General features: G+C 36.4%; 1 protein-coding gene across 1 annotated transcript in view; it reads right to left on the bottom strand.

Moving 5' to 3' along the window:
- The window catches only part of XIRP2 (xin actin binding repeat containing 2), a 311886-nt gene extending 295909 nt beyond the window's left edge, over positions 1–15977 (bottom strand). The window contains 1 exon segment of the mRNA XM_078070938.1: positions 15573–15977. Within this exon segment, the coding sequence (XP_077927064.1) occupies positions 15573–15977 (405 nt within the window).
- Between the last annotated feature and the right edge of the window lie 2773 nt (positions 15978–18750).

Below are 18750 nucleotides of genomic sequence, written 5' to 3'. Positions count from 1 at the left end.
TTCAACAGGAGGATTAACCTTCTAAGAAAGAGAGCCATTTGCCAATAGAGAGAACTGCTTTGCCAAAGCATGAATTCTTTGAAACTGGAAATGTTTAAAGGAAAGCTAGGCTGCCATCTGTCTGGGATATAGTATAGATTCCAACCTTGGGGGGGAATTTGACTCAATGACATCTGAGGGCAGTTTTCTCCTTTAAGAGTCTTATCATTCTACGTCAGTCACTTTAATTGCCGTATCTTTTTGGAAATGGATTGTCTCTGGTTTTTAACGATTAGCTATTTTGGAACCACCACATTTGCTAGTTAAAAGTCAGGATCATCTTCTCATGCTGAGAGAAGACTTATTAGTAATGTTCATATTGGCACTGGAATAATTTCTTTGGAAGAATTTATACTTTTTAATTTCTACATTTGGAAAAGCATCTCTCAGTAGAAGATGATGAATGGGAAAGATCTCATTAGATATATTCTGTTGAGGCATTTCTGAGCAATACGCCAAAAAACTCCAGGGAGAACCCTGGCAAAATATGTTGCTATGGAGAATTGTTTATAGTAAACTGATTTTAACTTTGCAGTTACTTTTACCTTTCAAGCATTAAAAACCATTTGGTGTAGATTTATTTTTGCTTATATAGCATCTATACCCTAGCTACTACTTCTAAGTTATTATTAGTGGCATTACAAGAAAATAGGATCCGTGCTTCTTAGCAGTGCTTTCTTCCTTCATTTCCACCCCCTCACTCTCTTTGAAAGGATAGGAATGTTACCTACATTTTTTTTTTTCCATTTAGCACAAAGAAACTCAGATGCTGAACATCCTTGAGGACCAAAACTTTGGTTTTATTCACTGATGAAGAATAAGAAAGAAAATATGATGATTCAGCACAACTGTATCGATGAATGTTTCACTTTGAGTATTAGAAACCATTTTACTTACGTATATATACTATAAACCCCTGGTTTCCTTTCTCAAAAAACAAACAAACAAAGAAAACAGAAAGGAAGCAGCTGGTATTCTAGTTGGCTTATTTATTGTATATGTGGTAGGGGCAGCATATATTTATTATTTATTCTGAGTCTTGCGTCTGTTGAGGTTATCTTTTCTTTTATGCAGAAATCTTCAAATATTATTGAAAAGGGGGAATTTGGACATTCTTACAAGATGAAGCTTTTTGCTAGCCAAAAAATCTTTCAACTCCATGGTGGCCTACACGAAATAGCTGAGAGTCTTTACAAGCTCACCACTGAATTTCTGATGCAGTGCTACAAGAAGATGCAGAATATATTTTTAGAGTTTTCTCTATGGCTGAAATATTTTGTAATTTAAAAAGAGTAGGTAGAAATATTTTGTAATTTAAAAAGAGTAGGTAATAATTCATTATTACTTAACATTTTCTAGAGTAGAAGAAACGGGTCAAATAACAACCCCAATACGTTATGAAAGAGCTTCCTGAGTGCGCCATGGTCGTCGGTGGGATGGAGGTGAGCATCATGAGGTAGGCTCTACCATGAGTCTATGCAACACAGGGATGAAAGCACCTTCTAGCTGCATATTCAGGCCACTGTCTAATAATGCACCAGAAAAAGGGAAGAAATATGAATCATGAGGCAGTTTATCCTTTGGGAAGCTGATAGACAACAGCTTGATGTCAAAGTAACATCAGATTTCAGACTAAAAAAGGTCAATAAAAGAGCAGTAATTCTTTCACGTCTATTTCTTATACAATTTCACTAGTGTCATCTATAAGGCATATAGAGTAGTAAGATAGGGTGTCCGACCTAGAGAAGCTGGCACAGAGCCAATGACAAAGTTGCTTAGGCTGGAATGACCATATGCAAGGGACAGAGGACATTAGGTTATCAAACCCCTGCCATCAAATGAGCAGAAGGAATATAACTATAGGCAGTGTAGGCTAAAAAAATTGCTATAAGGTTACCTTGAAGCTGAATCCTAAGAATGGAATGCTAATGCACATGACCTGGATAATAGACAATGAAAGAGTCAGCTCATTTTAACAGGAATTTTTCATCCACCTATCCCCAAGGTACTTAATGAAAACCCACCCTGTACTTAGCACTCTGTTAAAAACCATGGAGAGGGAAAGAAAAGAAAGAGACCAATGAACCTGCCTATAGGCCCAAAGGGACCCAAGACAGCACCCCTGGACAAGTGTCTGCATGAAATCAAGAGCTAGAAGGAAACAGATTTTTACAATGTTTTCATTGAATAAGAAAAATCCAACAAACACACTTGAGAAGCTTCTTTTGGGTCATATGCAGGCTTACAACTAGTCCCAATGGCATGCTCAGCATTCACAGCCAATAAATCACTGTAAGCAGATTCATGTTGCATTACCTTCTCCATCCCTTGGCACTGTGGCCTGGATACGTTCCAGCAATACAATGTCTCTGAGCATTTAGGGGCAAAATGAAAAAGAGAAAGGCATCCTCCACCTGAGGCATTAGTATGAAGTGGGAAAGCAGAGATATAGACTGGGACAAGCAGGAAGAACTCTAGAACACTTAGAAACTACTAGGAGCATTTTGGATGGAGAGGTTGGAATGCCACAGAGTAGTCACTAGAACATACTGCCCAATAGATTTTCTTCCATGATGGAGATGCTTTGCATCATTCTGTCTGACACAGTAACTGCTAGCCATGTGTAGCTATTAAGAACTTGAAATACAGCCAGTGTGACAAAGGAAATGAATTTTTAATTTGATTTAACTGTAATTAATTAAAATTTAATTTAAAGTGACCACATGTGGCTAATGACTCTATGACAATGCAGCATTATAAAATAGAATGCATATATATAACATATGTAAGTATATGATATGGTACACAAGTCCACAGCTGTGGGAATTAGAAGAGCTGTGATTATGTTACTGAGATCAAGATTTGACAAAAGGGGTTTATTCTAGAAGGACTAAGATACTAGAAAGGAAGTTCTTTTGGGTTCCTAGACCCAATTCCAATATGCGTACATATGGTTTTTTGGGGACACTGATTGGGTATCTTATAATTCAACTCAATTCTGACACTATCTACCTGGAGACAGCATCAGATCCCACAGGCTAAGGGTTCAAACTATAAGACTGCCCCCTCCTTAGCCCTGCCTCCCCGTTTCAGATGCCAATCACAAACCCAGGTTGTTACCTATACTTCTGATTGGCTATAAATTAGAGGTTTCCATGACCTCCTCCTTTCTTTGGTTCAAGTAATTTGCTAGAGCAGTTCACAGAACTCAAAGAAACATTTTACTTATTAGATTACTGGTTTATTTTAGGGTATAACTCAGGAAGAGCCAGATGAAGAGATGCATAGGGCAAGGTATATGTGAAGAGACATGGAGCTTCTATGCCCTCTCCAAGCATGTCATTCTCCCTGAATCTCCACATGTTCACCAACCCAGAAGCTCCTTGAATCCCGTACTTTTGGGTTTTTATGGAGGCTTCATTACATAATCATGATTAGTTAAATCACTGGTCATTGGCAACTGATTCCACCTCTAGCCCCTCTACCGTCCCCCTAAATTGGTGGGGGAGTACTCAAACTTCTAAACTTCTACTCACATGGTTTGTTGCCCTGCTAACCACCCATCAACCTGAGGTTGACTAAGGGCTTTTCAAAGTCACCTCATTGATATAAGAAAAGATATCTTTATCACACTTACCATAGGAAATCCCAAGGGTTTTAGGAGATTTGTGCCAGGAACAGGGTCAAAGACCAAATACATACCTCTTGTTGTAAATTACAGTATCAGAGAAGGTACTGTGATAACCCAGGTGTGAAGTAATAAGGGATAGGTGGTAAATGAAAAGGGAAAAGTGAAATTGAGAACTGTGGGGTTGAAGGCAAATGAGCAGGATAGATTAAACTATCAGAGAGGATTCTCAGTCACTGCACACAAGATGTTGTCATTGTAAATAGATGGGTTTTGGGTAAGAAGCTGATTTAGGTGGAGGATAATGAACTCAGACTTAGGTAGCTAAAGAATGTCTAGGTGGAAGTTTTCAGAATAAGTTGAAAAGTTGAGGACAGAATTTAATTAAAAGAGTAAAACTTGAGATAAATAAGTCAGTATTGCCTATATAGAGTCAAAAATAGATACCACAGCAACAGAAGACTGAATTTAAGTGACCGCAGTAGTAAGAAATTCAGAGGATTAAAAAGAAGCACACAAAACAGAAAAAAGCAGACTACATTCTTGTTCATTAAATTTACTTTTTTTTTTTTGCTTAGTCTTGACCTGCTCTCTCCCTCCTCTCTGGGTTCCTTCTCTAGCAGCTTTTAGGTTTCAAAATTTCTCAAACTTCTTGTCTAGACTTTGGTTTAATCAATTGGAGAATTAATTTTGGCTTCTAATGGGTATTAAACTTCAAAGTTTTTTTTCTCCAAAATAAATTCTTTTTCTGTCACTTTTTCTTCAAATATCTCTACATATCTTTCTTTGGGTCAAGTTGCACTATATTAATCTCTGCTTCCACTCCCAGTCCCCAAAAGAAGAAAGAAATAAGTTCAATATAACACTTATTCTTCCTACCAAATAAGCCACCGCTGATTGTTTTCACTTCTTTGTAAAGCTCCTTGTTAGTGTAAAAGTTATTTTGCACATGAATGTTTATTAAACTATTCAAAGATGTTAAAAAGTATGAAAAAGTATGCATCTTAGAATCGAGACTATGTGGTTTGTGGTACTCAACGTTTAAATGCTGCTCTGATTTCGATGACGATCTAGGATGCATTCAGACCAGAAACAGCTGTGAGATCCTGTATGGAAATGGACAACATGAATCCAGACAGCACTCAGAGTAGTATTTTAATACTGCGGATTCTGGATTGAGATAAACTTGGGTTTAAATCCCTGTTCTATTACGTACCAATGGTGGACCTTTGGACACATTTAATTTCTGCAGCCTGTAGCTGTAAAATGGGAATTATGATAGCCTTTACGTCCTAAGATGGCTGTGGGTATTAAACGGCAGCAATGCCTCGAGCCCTCAGCACAGTACCTGGGTGGTGCTCAGTGCTCAGTACTACTACTTGCTTGCCAGCAGCAGCAGCAGCATGGAACTCCTGCTCCAGTGGTCCAGGGCCAGACCAATGTTAGCATGAGGGGAGGCATTCAGGGGCAACCTCAGAAATGAATAGGCCCTGCAAAAAGACGGTAGCTATAAACCAAAGAGCAGAACTGAAACATGTCTCAGTAAAAACACAATTGCTGCTTGCTGTTCCTGGATATATAAATCTTTTTAGAGCCAATGACACATATATCCCACAAATTTTCAATTTTACTTTTAAACATGAAATATTTTAAAAGCGTGTGTGTGTGTGAGAGAGAGAGAGACAGAGAATGGGAGAGAGAGAGAGAGAAAGAGAATATTTGTGGAACTCCTAGCTTTTGTTTTTATTTTGCATGGCTTGAATTTCCTTTCCTATGAGAATTTCAAACATATTTTAAGACACAAGGAAAAAAACTGCTCCCAACACTTAAAAATAAAGGTGAATGGAAAGGAGATTAGATCTTAAATTATAAAATCATTTTGATCAGAAATGGAAATATTTTATATCATCTTTATCATTAATAAAATATTCTGACATCTAATCAAGGTTGAAATCAGAACATTTGGATTAATTTAAATGTATGCTCCTGACATGTTTTCACAAATGGGGGGAAGGGAGGGAGAACTGCATGCATTATGATGCATTACCACGCTTTAGAGCAATTTGTCTCATAGCATCCAATAAATGACTCACATTGACATAAAACAAGTTAGTACACTATTAAGTACTATAAATCATCATATTTGGTAGTTGGTATAGATGAGAAACATTAATGGAGCTTAAATTTGTTTCAGGTGTTTGAAACTCATTGCATTCACTCACCACTACACATTAAACAGACAAAGAAATATCTTTCCAAACAAGAGAATGCATTAACTATTTGGTTTCCATACACAATATAGTGAGTGCTAAGCAGGTGCTAAAATTAGGGTAGACTTCCAAGTCCAAAAACTGGCTGATGTCCAGAAAGAGAGTACTAGGATGGCTGTAACTACTGTGATAGCTGCGTCCATCCTGGATTGTCAGGGTCTGCACTTCGCTCCATGCTAAATATCCTGAATTTCAACTCTGACAAGTTTCCAGACTTCTAAGTTCAGATGAAGGACTTTGTTTGAGAAATAAAAAGGGCAATTATATTAAAGAAGGTGTTACTATATCAGTCCTGAGGCTCAGTTCACAGTGAGAAAGACTAGAAAGGAGAGCCTATGGAGTTAAGGAAGTTAGCCACCAAAAGGCCTAGGCCAAAACAGAAGGGGGAAAAAAACACACAAAACCTCCTAAACAACTAGGAAATCCATCAAAAGACTGCATCCTCTGAAAAGAGGGTGAGCATTTTGAAGGGGCTCATAATGTATTATAGAGATTGAAGCTTGCTGTCAAATCAGCATCAAAAGGGCAATAGTTAACTATAGCTCCTGGAGTTTGAGTTCATGACAAGAGATAACCTGAATTCCTTGAACTTGAGGCAACGACTTGGAAGGAATGTAAGTCAAGATAGAACTAAGGGTCTAAACAACAACTTTGACTATAATAAAAACAAGATAAGGGCTCTTATTCCTAAAAATGTAGTGAAACTCAGTGAGTGGAAATGGGATATAAACTTAATACAGATCTACCTGTAAGGCTGTCCATATACTCAACTTCTGAACTACCAATGAGGCTAAATTCTCCTCCCTAAGAAAATAATTAATTGCAGAGATCCTGAGATTATAGGCAGAGAGAAATGGCTGAAACATTCAAGGTTTTAGAAGTACAGGGATGTGAAGCTAAGGATTACATTCTACAAAGGGATACAAGAATAATAATCTGTTAGGTTTGGAAAAATTCAAACAAAAGAGACCATGTTTCTCCATTCCACAGTGCTAGGGTCTCAACAAAGATCAAAACAATTATTTAACTTTTTATTTTGAAGTAACTTTAGACTTACTGAAATGTTACTACAGAGAATTCCCATATACCAATTGTCCAGCTTTCTTTAGAGTTTTACCTACTTTCCCACTAATGCTCTCTTTGATGGTCCAATTTTCAATGGGACGAGCTTATCCTCGCTTCAGTTGTCATGTCTATTAGGTCACCTCCAATCTATGGAAGTTTCTCAGTATTTTTCCAACAGGGCCTTACAGTTTTGAAAAGTCATTTATAGAATGCCCTCTACATGGATTTATCTGATGTTTTTTCATGATTAAATTGAAATTACATAATTTTCACAAGGACACCACAGGGGTGATACTTTGCCCTGCACAGTATATCACATCAGGAGGTACATGATATCAAGGTGTCTTATTACTGGTGATATTAACTCTGATCTCTTGTTAAGTTGGTTTCTTCCAGGCTCCTCCACAGTAAATGGAAGTTTATCTCTCAGGATATTGTCGAAGGAATCCCTGTGTTGATTTATTTCAGGATAACCTTTGGATTGCTGCTGGACTTTTGGTGACTGGAACATCACTCCGTGGCCCTTGATGGAGCCAAAGGCTCTGAACAAAGTCCAAAATTCTCCCTTTTTAATCATCCTTCTCAATTTCTTTTCTTTATTTTCCCCTTTAGCTTATCCTTATGGTGAGAGGATTCTCCAAAAGAACCTGGTCGAGTATGAAAATCAGCAATGGGAGGACAGGAAGGGCAAAAAGTCATACATGGGGCTCCTTGAATTCAGTCCGTCAGTAAGTAGAGATGTTGGATAAATATCTGGGGAATATAGGATGGGCAAAAAAAAAAAAAGTGGGTTCACAACAGAGGCAGCAGCTGACATCAATATCCGCCTAAACCAAGGGTAAAAACTCTCACTAGTCATCCAAGTAAAATGTCAAAGAATGCCAACCCATGAACTGACAGACGTTTTCCCAGATGAAGGTGAGTCAATATTGCTTACCATCTCCCTGTGGTTACTGGCACGATATTTTTTACCAATGTCATATTGTGACTGCATATATCACTATGAGAGACGTATGAGAAGAGATGGCAGTTTCCTCTGGAAGTTTTTAAGGCAATGCAAATGTGTTCAGTTGGGAAATTTACCATCAGATCACAGAGCTGGTCCCCCCCCCCCCCCCCCCCCAGCTAACATAAAGCACTGGACAACGGGCTTTAAAAATAATAAACATATACATGGGTGAAGATAACAAAGAGCACTAATATTATTTCAAATGAAAACAAATTACACCACTAAAAAAAACTGCATAAAATGAAACATTCTTATCCTTGTGGTGACTTTGAAGTTTTTTCTTTGTGTGTGTGGAGGCAAATACAATAAACACTTTTATAACATGTAAGCCTCATCTCTCTTGGATTTGGATTTGGAGTCCCTAAGTGCCAGTGACTTTTTCTATTAACTGGAAAGGACAATGAAGGTGGCAATGTATCTCTGTTTAGGGTTTTAATAAAGCTTTGAAAACTATAATTTAACAGATTATAGTCCTTTGTTTCATCGTCTCAAAATGGGGTTATAACTCATGTTGGAAAGTTTCATTAGCATTTGCTCCACTGAATATTCAATGAAAGCCCTTCTACGTGGGGTCTGTGTAAAAGACTAAGGTGTTAGCAGATGTGAAATAAAAACTTCTTTGCCCAAAGAACCTTTCCATTTTTACAAACCCTAGAGTGTAATCCTCTGCCTTTATAGGTGAGAAAACAGAAGCCACTGAGATTAAATATTTTCCCCAAAGGCACGTATTAAGTTATAGAAGTGATGCCAGAGAAGACAAAATAGAAGAAATACCCATTTGGTGCTACTTTGGTACAATTTCTTTTTTTTTTTTTTTAAAGATTTTATTTATTTTTTGACAGAGAGAGAGACACAGTGAGAGAGGGAACACAAGCAGGGGGAGTGGGAGAGGGAAAAGCAGACTCCCCACTGAGCAGGGAATCCTATGCGGGGCTCCATCCCAGGACCCTGAGATCATGACCTGAGCTGAAGGCAGACACTTAACGACTGAGCCACCCAGGCGCCCCGGTACAATTTCTTAAATTTTATTTGGTGCTACCACTTAAATACCTCTTCTCCTTCAGGTATTATATAACTTTATCATCAGAAAAATCTTGTGCTGTATTAGTTTCCTCATTTTATAGATGTGAAAATTAAGGATTAATGAGGTGAAATAACTCACTCAAGTTTATTTGATGAAGAAGTAGCTGAGCCAAGGCTTTCAACTGATGCTTTGTCACCAAATATAATGTTTTTATATTCTATGTGGAAATGAAAATTATGAATCCATATATTCCTCTAATAAAAAAAAGAAATGATCTTTCTCATTAAACTATTTACTTCAGTTCTACAAAAAAACAAAACAAAACAAAACAAAACCTACTTGCCCATTTTTCAGGCAAAGAAAAAATATTTTATTTCTTCAAAGGCTTTTAAAATTTTTCCCACAGGAAAAAAAAATATTTAGCTATTTTTTAGTTTGGTGGACAGATTTTTCAGTAATAATTTTCAAGATTGTAATAACCTCTGTCCTGTTAAATGCTTTTACAAAATACGTCATGCTTGACAGAAATTATCTCAGAAACACTGAAGAGAGAGGAGGATGGGAGATGGAGAGTCAGAAGGCTGTGACAGGTAACTGCCTGAAAAGAAACTTTCCTGCTCTGAGATAGAGGTAAATTAATCCCATAGTCCCCACATGCCTAGGTTTAGGGAGCAAATGAAACTTCAAGTGTCTAGTGGAGTGATTTTGTAGTAGAAGCCAAACTGCAATCATGATTCACCTGTACTTTTAAAGGTCTGATTTTATGCAGAACTAAAAGTAGGAAATGACAAACTGGTCATTAAATGAAAAACCAGAGGCTTTGATTATTGGAGGGAATGAAAATAACATACTCTGGAAACTATACCATCTTTAATTATTTATATCCTGTTTAATCATTGATGCACATGTAGGTCAATAGTCCCTTAGCCTTGTGTCTTCATATTCTTGTCCAAGCCTTCAATTGTACAATAGATTGAACCAATGCATTATGAGACAGCATAACTAAAATACAGTGATTGTGTTTTTGTTTTTGTTTTTGTTTTTAAGTCCAGCTCATGTATGAAGGGTCTTTGTCAACCTGAGGGCTTAAGTAAAAGATAGAGACAGTCTCTCTTCAGGCATTAGGTAAATTCAACCTGACTGCACAAGTGAGTGGGGTTTTTGAGAAAGATCACAACTGTGCATAAAAAACAGGTGAGTCATTTAAGCAACCTACTGTGAAAATCAGATCATTTACCATTTGGAGTCTAAAGACATGAATAGAAAAAGACAAAATTAATTAACTGAACCAAGAAATACCTGATTTACTGTGGGATCATAGTAAAGGCTGAAGTGATCCTCTTACGGAGCTTATTCAGTGGTCTCACTGTCCCAGTTCTATGGACAAAAACTGGGAGCTTGAAAGAAAGAAGGAGGAACTTACACCATCTTGTTCCACTCTAAGTTAATCTAAATGCTGCTCTGATTTAGAACTGACTAGGTGGAGTTTAACTGATTTTATTTAAAAATTGCACCTACACTCCATAGAAACTCTGTCAGCCACAGAAGTAACATGAATTGAAACAAGTGTGTCCCACGAACTTTTTGTGTTTATTTGTTCCTTTATAATATTCTCTCTCTTTCCTTCCTCTGCCAAACTCCCTCTTCTTCTGGTCAATTCACCCTTTTAAGTGACCATGTGTTCCTGTCAAACACAGATCATCCCAAACTAAGATTAATTGATGTTCCTGATAACTTAATATCATAAGCATTCATATCATCAACTGCAAATAGAAAGAAGTCAAGGATCTGATTTTGAAATATGGGAATATGTTCATCGGGAAAGAACAGAGGAAAAGTCCAAAATCACATATTACCTAACAATTTTTTAACAATGTTTGAAGAGCCTATAAAATAACTGTATTAGTTTCCTAATACTGCTGTAACAAATTATCACAAACTTATTGGCTTAAAACAACACAAATTAATTATCTTACTGTTCTGGAGATCAAAGTTTGAAATAAGTTTCACTGTGCTCAAGTCAAGGTGTTTGTAGGGCTACATTCCTTAAGGATGCTCTAGAGGGGAGCTGGTTTCCTTGCCTTTTCCATTTTCTAGAGGCTGCCCACACTCCTTGAGTCATGGCCCTGAGTCCCTCCCACCTCTCTCTGACATCATAACCCCTTCTCTGACTCTCACTCTGACATTCCTGCCTCCATAAAGACCCTGTTTTCACTTGGGATATTTCAGAAAAATCTTTGCATCTCAAGTTCCTTAACTTAATCACATTTTCAAAGTCCCTTTTGCCATATCAGGTAAAACATTCACAGATTCTAGGGATTAAGAGAAGTGGACATCTTTGGGAGGCTAGTATTCTATCTTGAACAATAACTACCATCAGTCTAGTGGATTGAGTCTAAGAAAAGAATAAGACAGGAGTTTTGTCTACAAATAGTTGTCAACATGGATCTTTTTGTGTTAGACTCTCCTCCTGATGTTTGCATTAATTCATGATATATTAAAACATTCTGATTCTTGGATGTATTTAAATCAACTTGCCAGTGGTAGATTGTCTGCAAAATTATTTCTCTCCTCATATCCATTTACCTTTGTGAGTTTGCAATTCCTCCCATCAAGGCTATTTTAACACATTATTAATCTGGTTTATTTTGTGACTATTTTGACAAATAGAATAAAGAGAAGTGATGTGTAAGTTCTGAGCATAGGCCTCCAGAGGCCTTATGCTGTTCTACTTTCTTTCTTGAAACTCCTATGGCATGTACATAAATCTGGGCAACCTACTGAAGGAGCAGAGACCACATGGGGCAGAGCTGAGTTGTCCCAGCTCTGTAGCCATCCTAGAAGAGTCAGATCCCAGGTGACTTGGCAGCTGATCATAAATGCAGGAATGAGACCAGATAAACTTCCCAGCTCACCAGAGACTCTTAAGCAATAATAAATGCTTACTGTTTAAAGCTGCTAATGTTGGAGTAGTTTGTTATACAGTAAATGCTAACTGATACACTGCCTTATATAATAACAATTTCTTAGTGTTGCAAGTGGGTATGCCATTCTTTCCAAGACTTATGATCTTAAAATTCTTATGGTTCTTCAAAACTCTTTTAAAATCATGTTCTATATCATTTATTTGGGATAACGCCTATGTGAATTTATGTCTATGTGAATTACAGTCTGCCTCATGAGCATAAAAACCTTCAGTTTAAAAATTCATTCTAAGTTACTTTTACAGGGTGTTCTAGAAATGATAACAAAAGGTTATGTCTCTTTGGAAATTATAAAATGTTAGCAGGCAAAATTATTTTAAGAATTTCTCATTAATTTTCTACTGCAAGCATATTACGATAAATTGTTTTAAAAAAAAAATGCCCTGGAATACACTGAATATTTGGGGGGTTGATACCATCTTTCTCTAATAAGCTTGAATACTTATAGAAAATAATATTGACTCTTTTGGTTTCTTTTCTCAATTAACAAATATTTTTCTAAACAAAACTATCCTTAAGTGAACACTTTTTAATAAATACAAGCATATCTCAGAGATATTGCTGGCTTGGTTCAGACCACTGCAACAAAATGAGTATTGCAATAAAGCAAGTCAAATGAATTTTTTGGTTCTCCAGTGTATATAGAAGTTATATTTACATCATACTGTAGTCTTTTAAGTGTGCAATACCATTATGTCTAAAAAAATACCTTAATTAAAAATTAATATCCTAATTAAAAATACTTGCTGGCTACAAAACTCTAACCATAATCTCAGCAAGTCATAATCACTGGCCACTGATCACCATAACAAATACATTAATAATGAAAAAGTTTGCAATATTTCAAAAATTACCAAAATATGATCTGGAAACATGAAGTGAGCAAATGCTGTTGGAAAAATGGTGCTGATAGGCTTGCTTGATGCTGGGTTGCCATCAACCTTCCATTTGTAAAAAAAAAAAAAAAAATACAATATCTGCAAAGTGCAATAAGATGAAGCACAATAAAACAAGGATATATGGAAAAGATGGATTTTGATTTTTGCTGAAGATGCTTTAAAAAATATGTGTGTGTGTATCTGCAAATATATATACGCATATAAAAAATATTCCACACTTTAAATGGTTCTACAATTCTACATTGAACCTCAATAATTTTATAAAATTTTTCTAAAAAAGTGCCTATTGCTGAAGAGTTTCCTTCTACAGCAACACTGAAATGCAGTTTATTGTTTATTATTGAGATGATTTACTAAATTGCAAGAACTTTATCTGAAATTATTTTCTGTCCTTGATTTTAATATCATAAATATTGAATATCTTTCCCCACATCACCAGTATCTCAATAGAGAGCCTCTATAAATATAAGTATCATAGTTAAAGGTAACTAAAATATTTTTGCACATTCGTGCAAATAAATATTACCTCATTATTTTATAATAATAAAATGTTGATATGAAAAGGAAGAAAAAGATCCATAGAAACAAATGGTTAAGTTGTATATAGTTACTATGCTTTGGTGTGAAGTATAAAATTTCAAATTGAGTTGAACTAGGATTCTTTTGCATGCCTAATGACATACAAAATACTTCATTAGAAGAAAGCAAGTTAATTCCTCCCTTGATTCTCATTTGTCTTTTCCTTTTTTTTCCTCCTTGTTCTAGAAGTCATATGAAATTTATGTAGGTTTTTGTAAACCTTCATAATACTCATTTATGTAAACTGATTATAAAAATCATGTGTATCTGCTGTGGATGAGAAATTTCTAAGTGCACAATCCATGTTTCATACATTTAAAGAAATAACATTTTACAACACAGTACCATAGAATACCTAGAATACAGTGTATTAAATATGCTAACCAAATTTCATTTTTACTACCTAAATGTTGTTTTCATATATCTGTTTCTTTCCATAATTATTTTTATGGACCCTAGCTCCAAAATCACATACCATACCAATAGTAGTATTCTCACATGTCAAACAGAAACCCTTATTAATGCTTCATTTTTTTTTTTTTTACTATTACATTTAAGCAGCTACCCCTACTCCAGATGAGGATGTTATATTACATAATTTCTAAGGATTATTTTTTCTGCTTTTGGCCATTTCTTTTGTCAGTTGTCTTAAAATGTCCAAAATTGTTACACTAAAGTCAATAGATATTGAATAGAAACCTTTCTATGGCTTATTTTCCTTAATTTATTAATATAAGAAAGAAGTGACATTGTAAATATCTATGTTAGGTGTACCTCAATCTCTAGACACCCAACTAAAAGATATTATAAAACTACAAACAAAAAGGATTGTGCTTGTATAATAAAAAGGAAGGAAAGAAAGTTCTCAAATTAGGGATTGGCAAGTGGTTGCATTTTTGAGAAACCCTCTAGTTTTAACATAACCTCATTCATAAATGTAACTTCATATTCCTTATTCTCATTAGATCAAGTTGAGTTATTTGAGGTACAAGAATAGTCTCATTGTAAATACTAAATACGTCCCAATAGGAAAACTGGGAACAAGTATTAGCAAAATAATTTATTTTGAAAAATTTTCTATTTCTTTGAATCCTATGAATGCTAGTTATCCATTAAGAAGAGTAGGACTGTACCTTCCTGATAAGTGTCACTAGATAAAAAATATTAACAAAGCATGAAGTTTGCTTACCATTGGAAAACCTGAGATCATTTACTAATTCTTTATTAAATTAAACTCTAATCTCTTACAAAAGGGTCCTAATGGGTGTCATAAATTCAAGCAAATCCAGTTTAAACAGTAGTTGCTTTTAATTGAAAACAGAAGTATAAATGTGGTCTTCATTAATAATGTTGCTAATCCTGTTTCCTGCATTTGATTAAAGTCCCCTTTAGCTAATAGACATGTTTTATATGTGACATGATGGTACACCACAATCACGAAGCATGATCATCATCTCCCACAAAATATTCCAGACTCTATGCCTAGTAGTTTAAATATATTATCAATAATCCTCACAATATCCCTCAAGGCAGCAAATTAAGACGTGCTTTCTCAAGGTTAAGTGTCATGCAGCTATAGAAGTAAATGGCAGGTTTTAGGATTAAAATCTAGTTCACTGTGGTTCCAAAGCCCTCACTTGTTCCATTTCAACATCATTATTGATAAATCCTCACTGAGCTCTAGCTAAACGCAGCACCCTTTGTTATATGCCTGAAGTACAAAGAGTGGTAAGAAATTGTCCCTGCCTCTAAGGAACTTACAACCTAGTTATGGAAACAAGGCACATACAAAAAGAAACAGCCTATCAGAGCTGTTTTTATGGGACTGAAGGGAGGTTGAGTCCTTACTGGAACAGCCCAAGAAGAAGTCAATGATAGAGGATGCCACATTTCACACAGTATTACACAGTTGCTTCAAGACATCTGTCTAGAGTACAGGTGAGTAGAAAACACACACACACACACACGCACACACACACACACACACACACACACCAGTACATGCTTAGAAATAAGTGGCAGGCTAGGCAAGCTGCCTAGCTTGTCAACTGCAAATTTCAACTCTCAATTCTTACCTTTTGGCAGAGCTCGGCTGGTCTGTTTGCACTCCCAGGAGCCTCAAACACACTTCTCAGCTCATCAAGGGCAATGGAGAAGCGTTCGATCCTGCGCCGACCAGTCAAGGAATCCTCCTTCAGCACTTCAGGCCAGCCAAATTCCCTGGAGTTGTCACTCTTGTCCTCAGGGCCCTTCCCATCAGGCTCTGTGTTCCACGTCTCTTCTACACCAGGGGGCTGACGAGGGGCATCTGCAGGTCCAGGTGCTGACACTACCTCTCCTTTTGGTTCGAGCAATTTTTTTTCTGGAGGCTGAAAGAGCCTGCAACGACTGCCCCCAGGGCAACACTCACTTTTCCGGTAATCACTGGATTCCCATTTCTGCCTCAGGAGGATCAGGGAACCCTTCTGTATCGGGAACATGGATGGCTCCAGCTTGTCCTGCAATATCAAAAGTATCTTTCATCAAAGATACACTCATGCATGTGAGTCATTTTCAAAATGAGTGCCCGCTCTTGGGGTTTGTGTTTCAGTGGAGAAATCCAGCTTTGCTATGTAATTTCTGGCTCTTGACTTGACCCTACAAAGTATGTCAGTTAACTTAGATTATGGACAGGACTGATTTGCACAGCCATGGCCATTTGAAAATAAAAAGACAAAAACTAGGAAGACATTATTTTATTCTCTTTTCTATTTAAATCACCCAACAATTATTTACATAATGTTCTTTCACTGTTCAGTATACTCTGAGAAAAGCGCAATTTAACAAGTCTAACACGAAATAAAAAGGTTCATTTCCTGCCTCTAACAGTTCAGGACTTCTTTTGAAATTACTGGTTTCTGCAAATGTCTAACTTCACAAGTAATAGACTAAGAGCTAACAGTTATTAAGTTTTTGCTATAAGGCAAACCCTTTGATAATAATTTTATATGTACATCTCATTTTAATCTTAACATCATCACATGCTACTATGATGATTATTTTCCAGGTAAGGAAGCTGAGAAGTAATTTGCCTAGGGTTCTGAGTGACAGCGTCTGGATTTGAAATGCACGTGTATGACTCCAAAACCTGCCCTCTTAACCACTGGAACCTAATGTCTCTTTTGTATTTTTAGCATTCAAGTCACATCTCATTGTGAACCTGATTAGAATTTCACCTTGTTTTAGAGTTCTGTGGTGAATGGGAAAAAAAAAAATCAAATGGCAAAATATACCCTTACCAGAAACAAACCCACACATACACATACAAATCACAGACAGCAAGAATTACACACTAGCATAAATTTTTGTCATAGAAATAGCTACTTTCTATTCTAATCCAGAGATTCTACACTACAAATTTGGGGTGTTAAAAAATAAAGCTTGAAAATAAATAAATAAACAAACAAATAAATTTTGCTCTTTTTTTTTTTTTAAAGATTTTCTTTATTTATTTGAGAGAGAGAGAATGAGAGACAGAGAGCACGAGAGGGAAGAGGGTCAGAGGGAGAAGCAGACCCCCTGCTGATCAGGGAGCCCGATGCGGGACTCGATCCTGGGACTCCAGGATCATGACCTGAGCTGAAGGCAGTCGCTTAACCAACTGAGCCACGCAGGCGCCCCAATAAATTTTGCTCTTGAGGGATGATGAATTTTCCTGGAAAATTAGCAGAGTGGGTATGATAAACACTCTCACTTAGATTAAGGCCTGGAAACATCTCAAAAAGTCACCTAATACAATGGCTCCTGACCTCTTTGGCTGTAAACCACATGATAAAACACATTCAATGCACTGGGACTCAGCACACACACAACATAAATAAAAAAACAAGAAACAAATTTTTGCTTTCATTAAATACTTTCTTTTACTATGTGAACTGTCTGGTGATGTTTTCCACTCTGATATCCTTTACTTAAAAAAAAAAAAAACAACTTGCTACCCACTAAATTGATCTAATGGTCTACTAATGGTTCATGGACTGCTGGCTAGCTCTACTTAGAGCAGGAGTTCAAACCCAGGTTGGGTTTTATGAACAGTGAGACTTTGCAAAAGCTCCATTTCTAAAATGGATTTATAAACATCATGGATTTATTTTGAAAAATACATTAGATAATGCATATAAAACTTCCAGGGTATATTAGACACCCCTCCCGCGATAGCTCTTAATTTGATTCTGTGTCCCATCTCTTGCTAAAACATCATTTGAACCACTCAAATATTTATGCTACACATAAGCCTCCTACATAGGAGTGCTTAGAAGAGGGATGAAGGTATTTTAAGCCACAAATCCATAGACTGAACAAACTGGAAAATTTGGCTTTAATAATATTGCTAATTAATAAGTTTGGATTAGTCACTTATTATAGAAAGTCTCAAAAAACAGTAGCACCCCACAAGACCTGAATATCTGTTTGGAAAACTGATCAGCATATGCTGAGAATCTAATCAACATATGCTGGAAATGTCTGTGACTCATGTGTAAATGGACTTCAGAAAAGATTTTATTAACAAGGGAATGACTGAGACATTGTCACAGCTGGTAATGGTGACCTTGTAAGGTTATTTAATGAAAGAATTGTTCCTGAGCCAACCTTGCAGAATTAGAAACAGAAATCTAGGAAGAAGAAAAATTGCCAAGTAGGGGAGGAAAACCATTTTTTTCTCCTATAGAAAAAAAATCCTAATGTTTAAAACTGATTTGGAACTTCTGATTCTAGATAAAGATGGAATAGACATACTTTTCTCTTCCCTCCTACTAAATATGGCTAAAACCCCTGGAAATTATATATAAAACCAACATAAGAGGACTTTGAAAGATAGAGAGAAGGCAGACTGCTTGGTACTTTGAGATTTGAGGAACAATATGGGGGTGAATTCCCTGGGTTTTCTTTCAGTCTTATATAGCCAGAACTTGTTGCTGGAAGAGACAGTAGCCCAACGACTCCTTATGGGAACAGAGAAGCTTCCCCAAGAAAAACCTCACTAGCCAAAGAACCAGGAAATGAGGCAAATTAGCATGACGAAAAATTTTAGACCATGATTGCCATACCCCAGGTAGATACTGAACTATTTTTGCTTACGATACATGTGTATGTGTGAGGTTTTCTTTCCCTACATCAATCAATTGTCCAACTCTCTGGATTCTAAGTTGGTGTCCTGTGACTAACCACCTGGCATTAGCACAGATTCTAAATATGAAGGTCTCAGTCTCCTAA

Source organism: Halichoerus grypus, chromosome 4, assembly GCF_964656455.1.
Source record: "Halichoerus grypus chromosome 4, mHalGry1.hap1.1, whole genome shotgun sequence".
In the NCBI taxonomy this organism is placed as follows: Eukaryota; Metazoa; Chordata; class Mammalia; order Carnivora; family Phocidae; genus Halichoerus; species Halichoerus grypus.
This window is presented reverse-complemented; position numbering and strand designations above follow the sequence as displayed.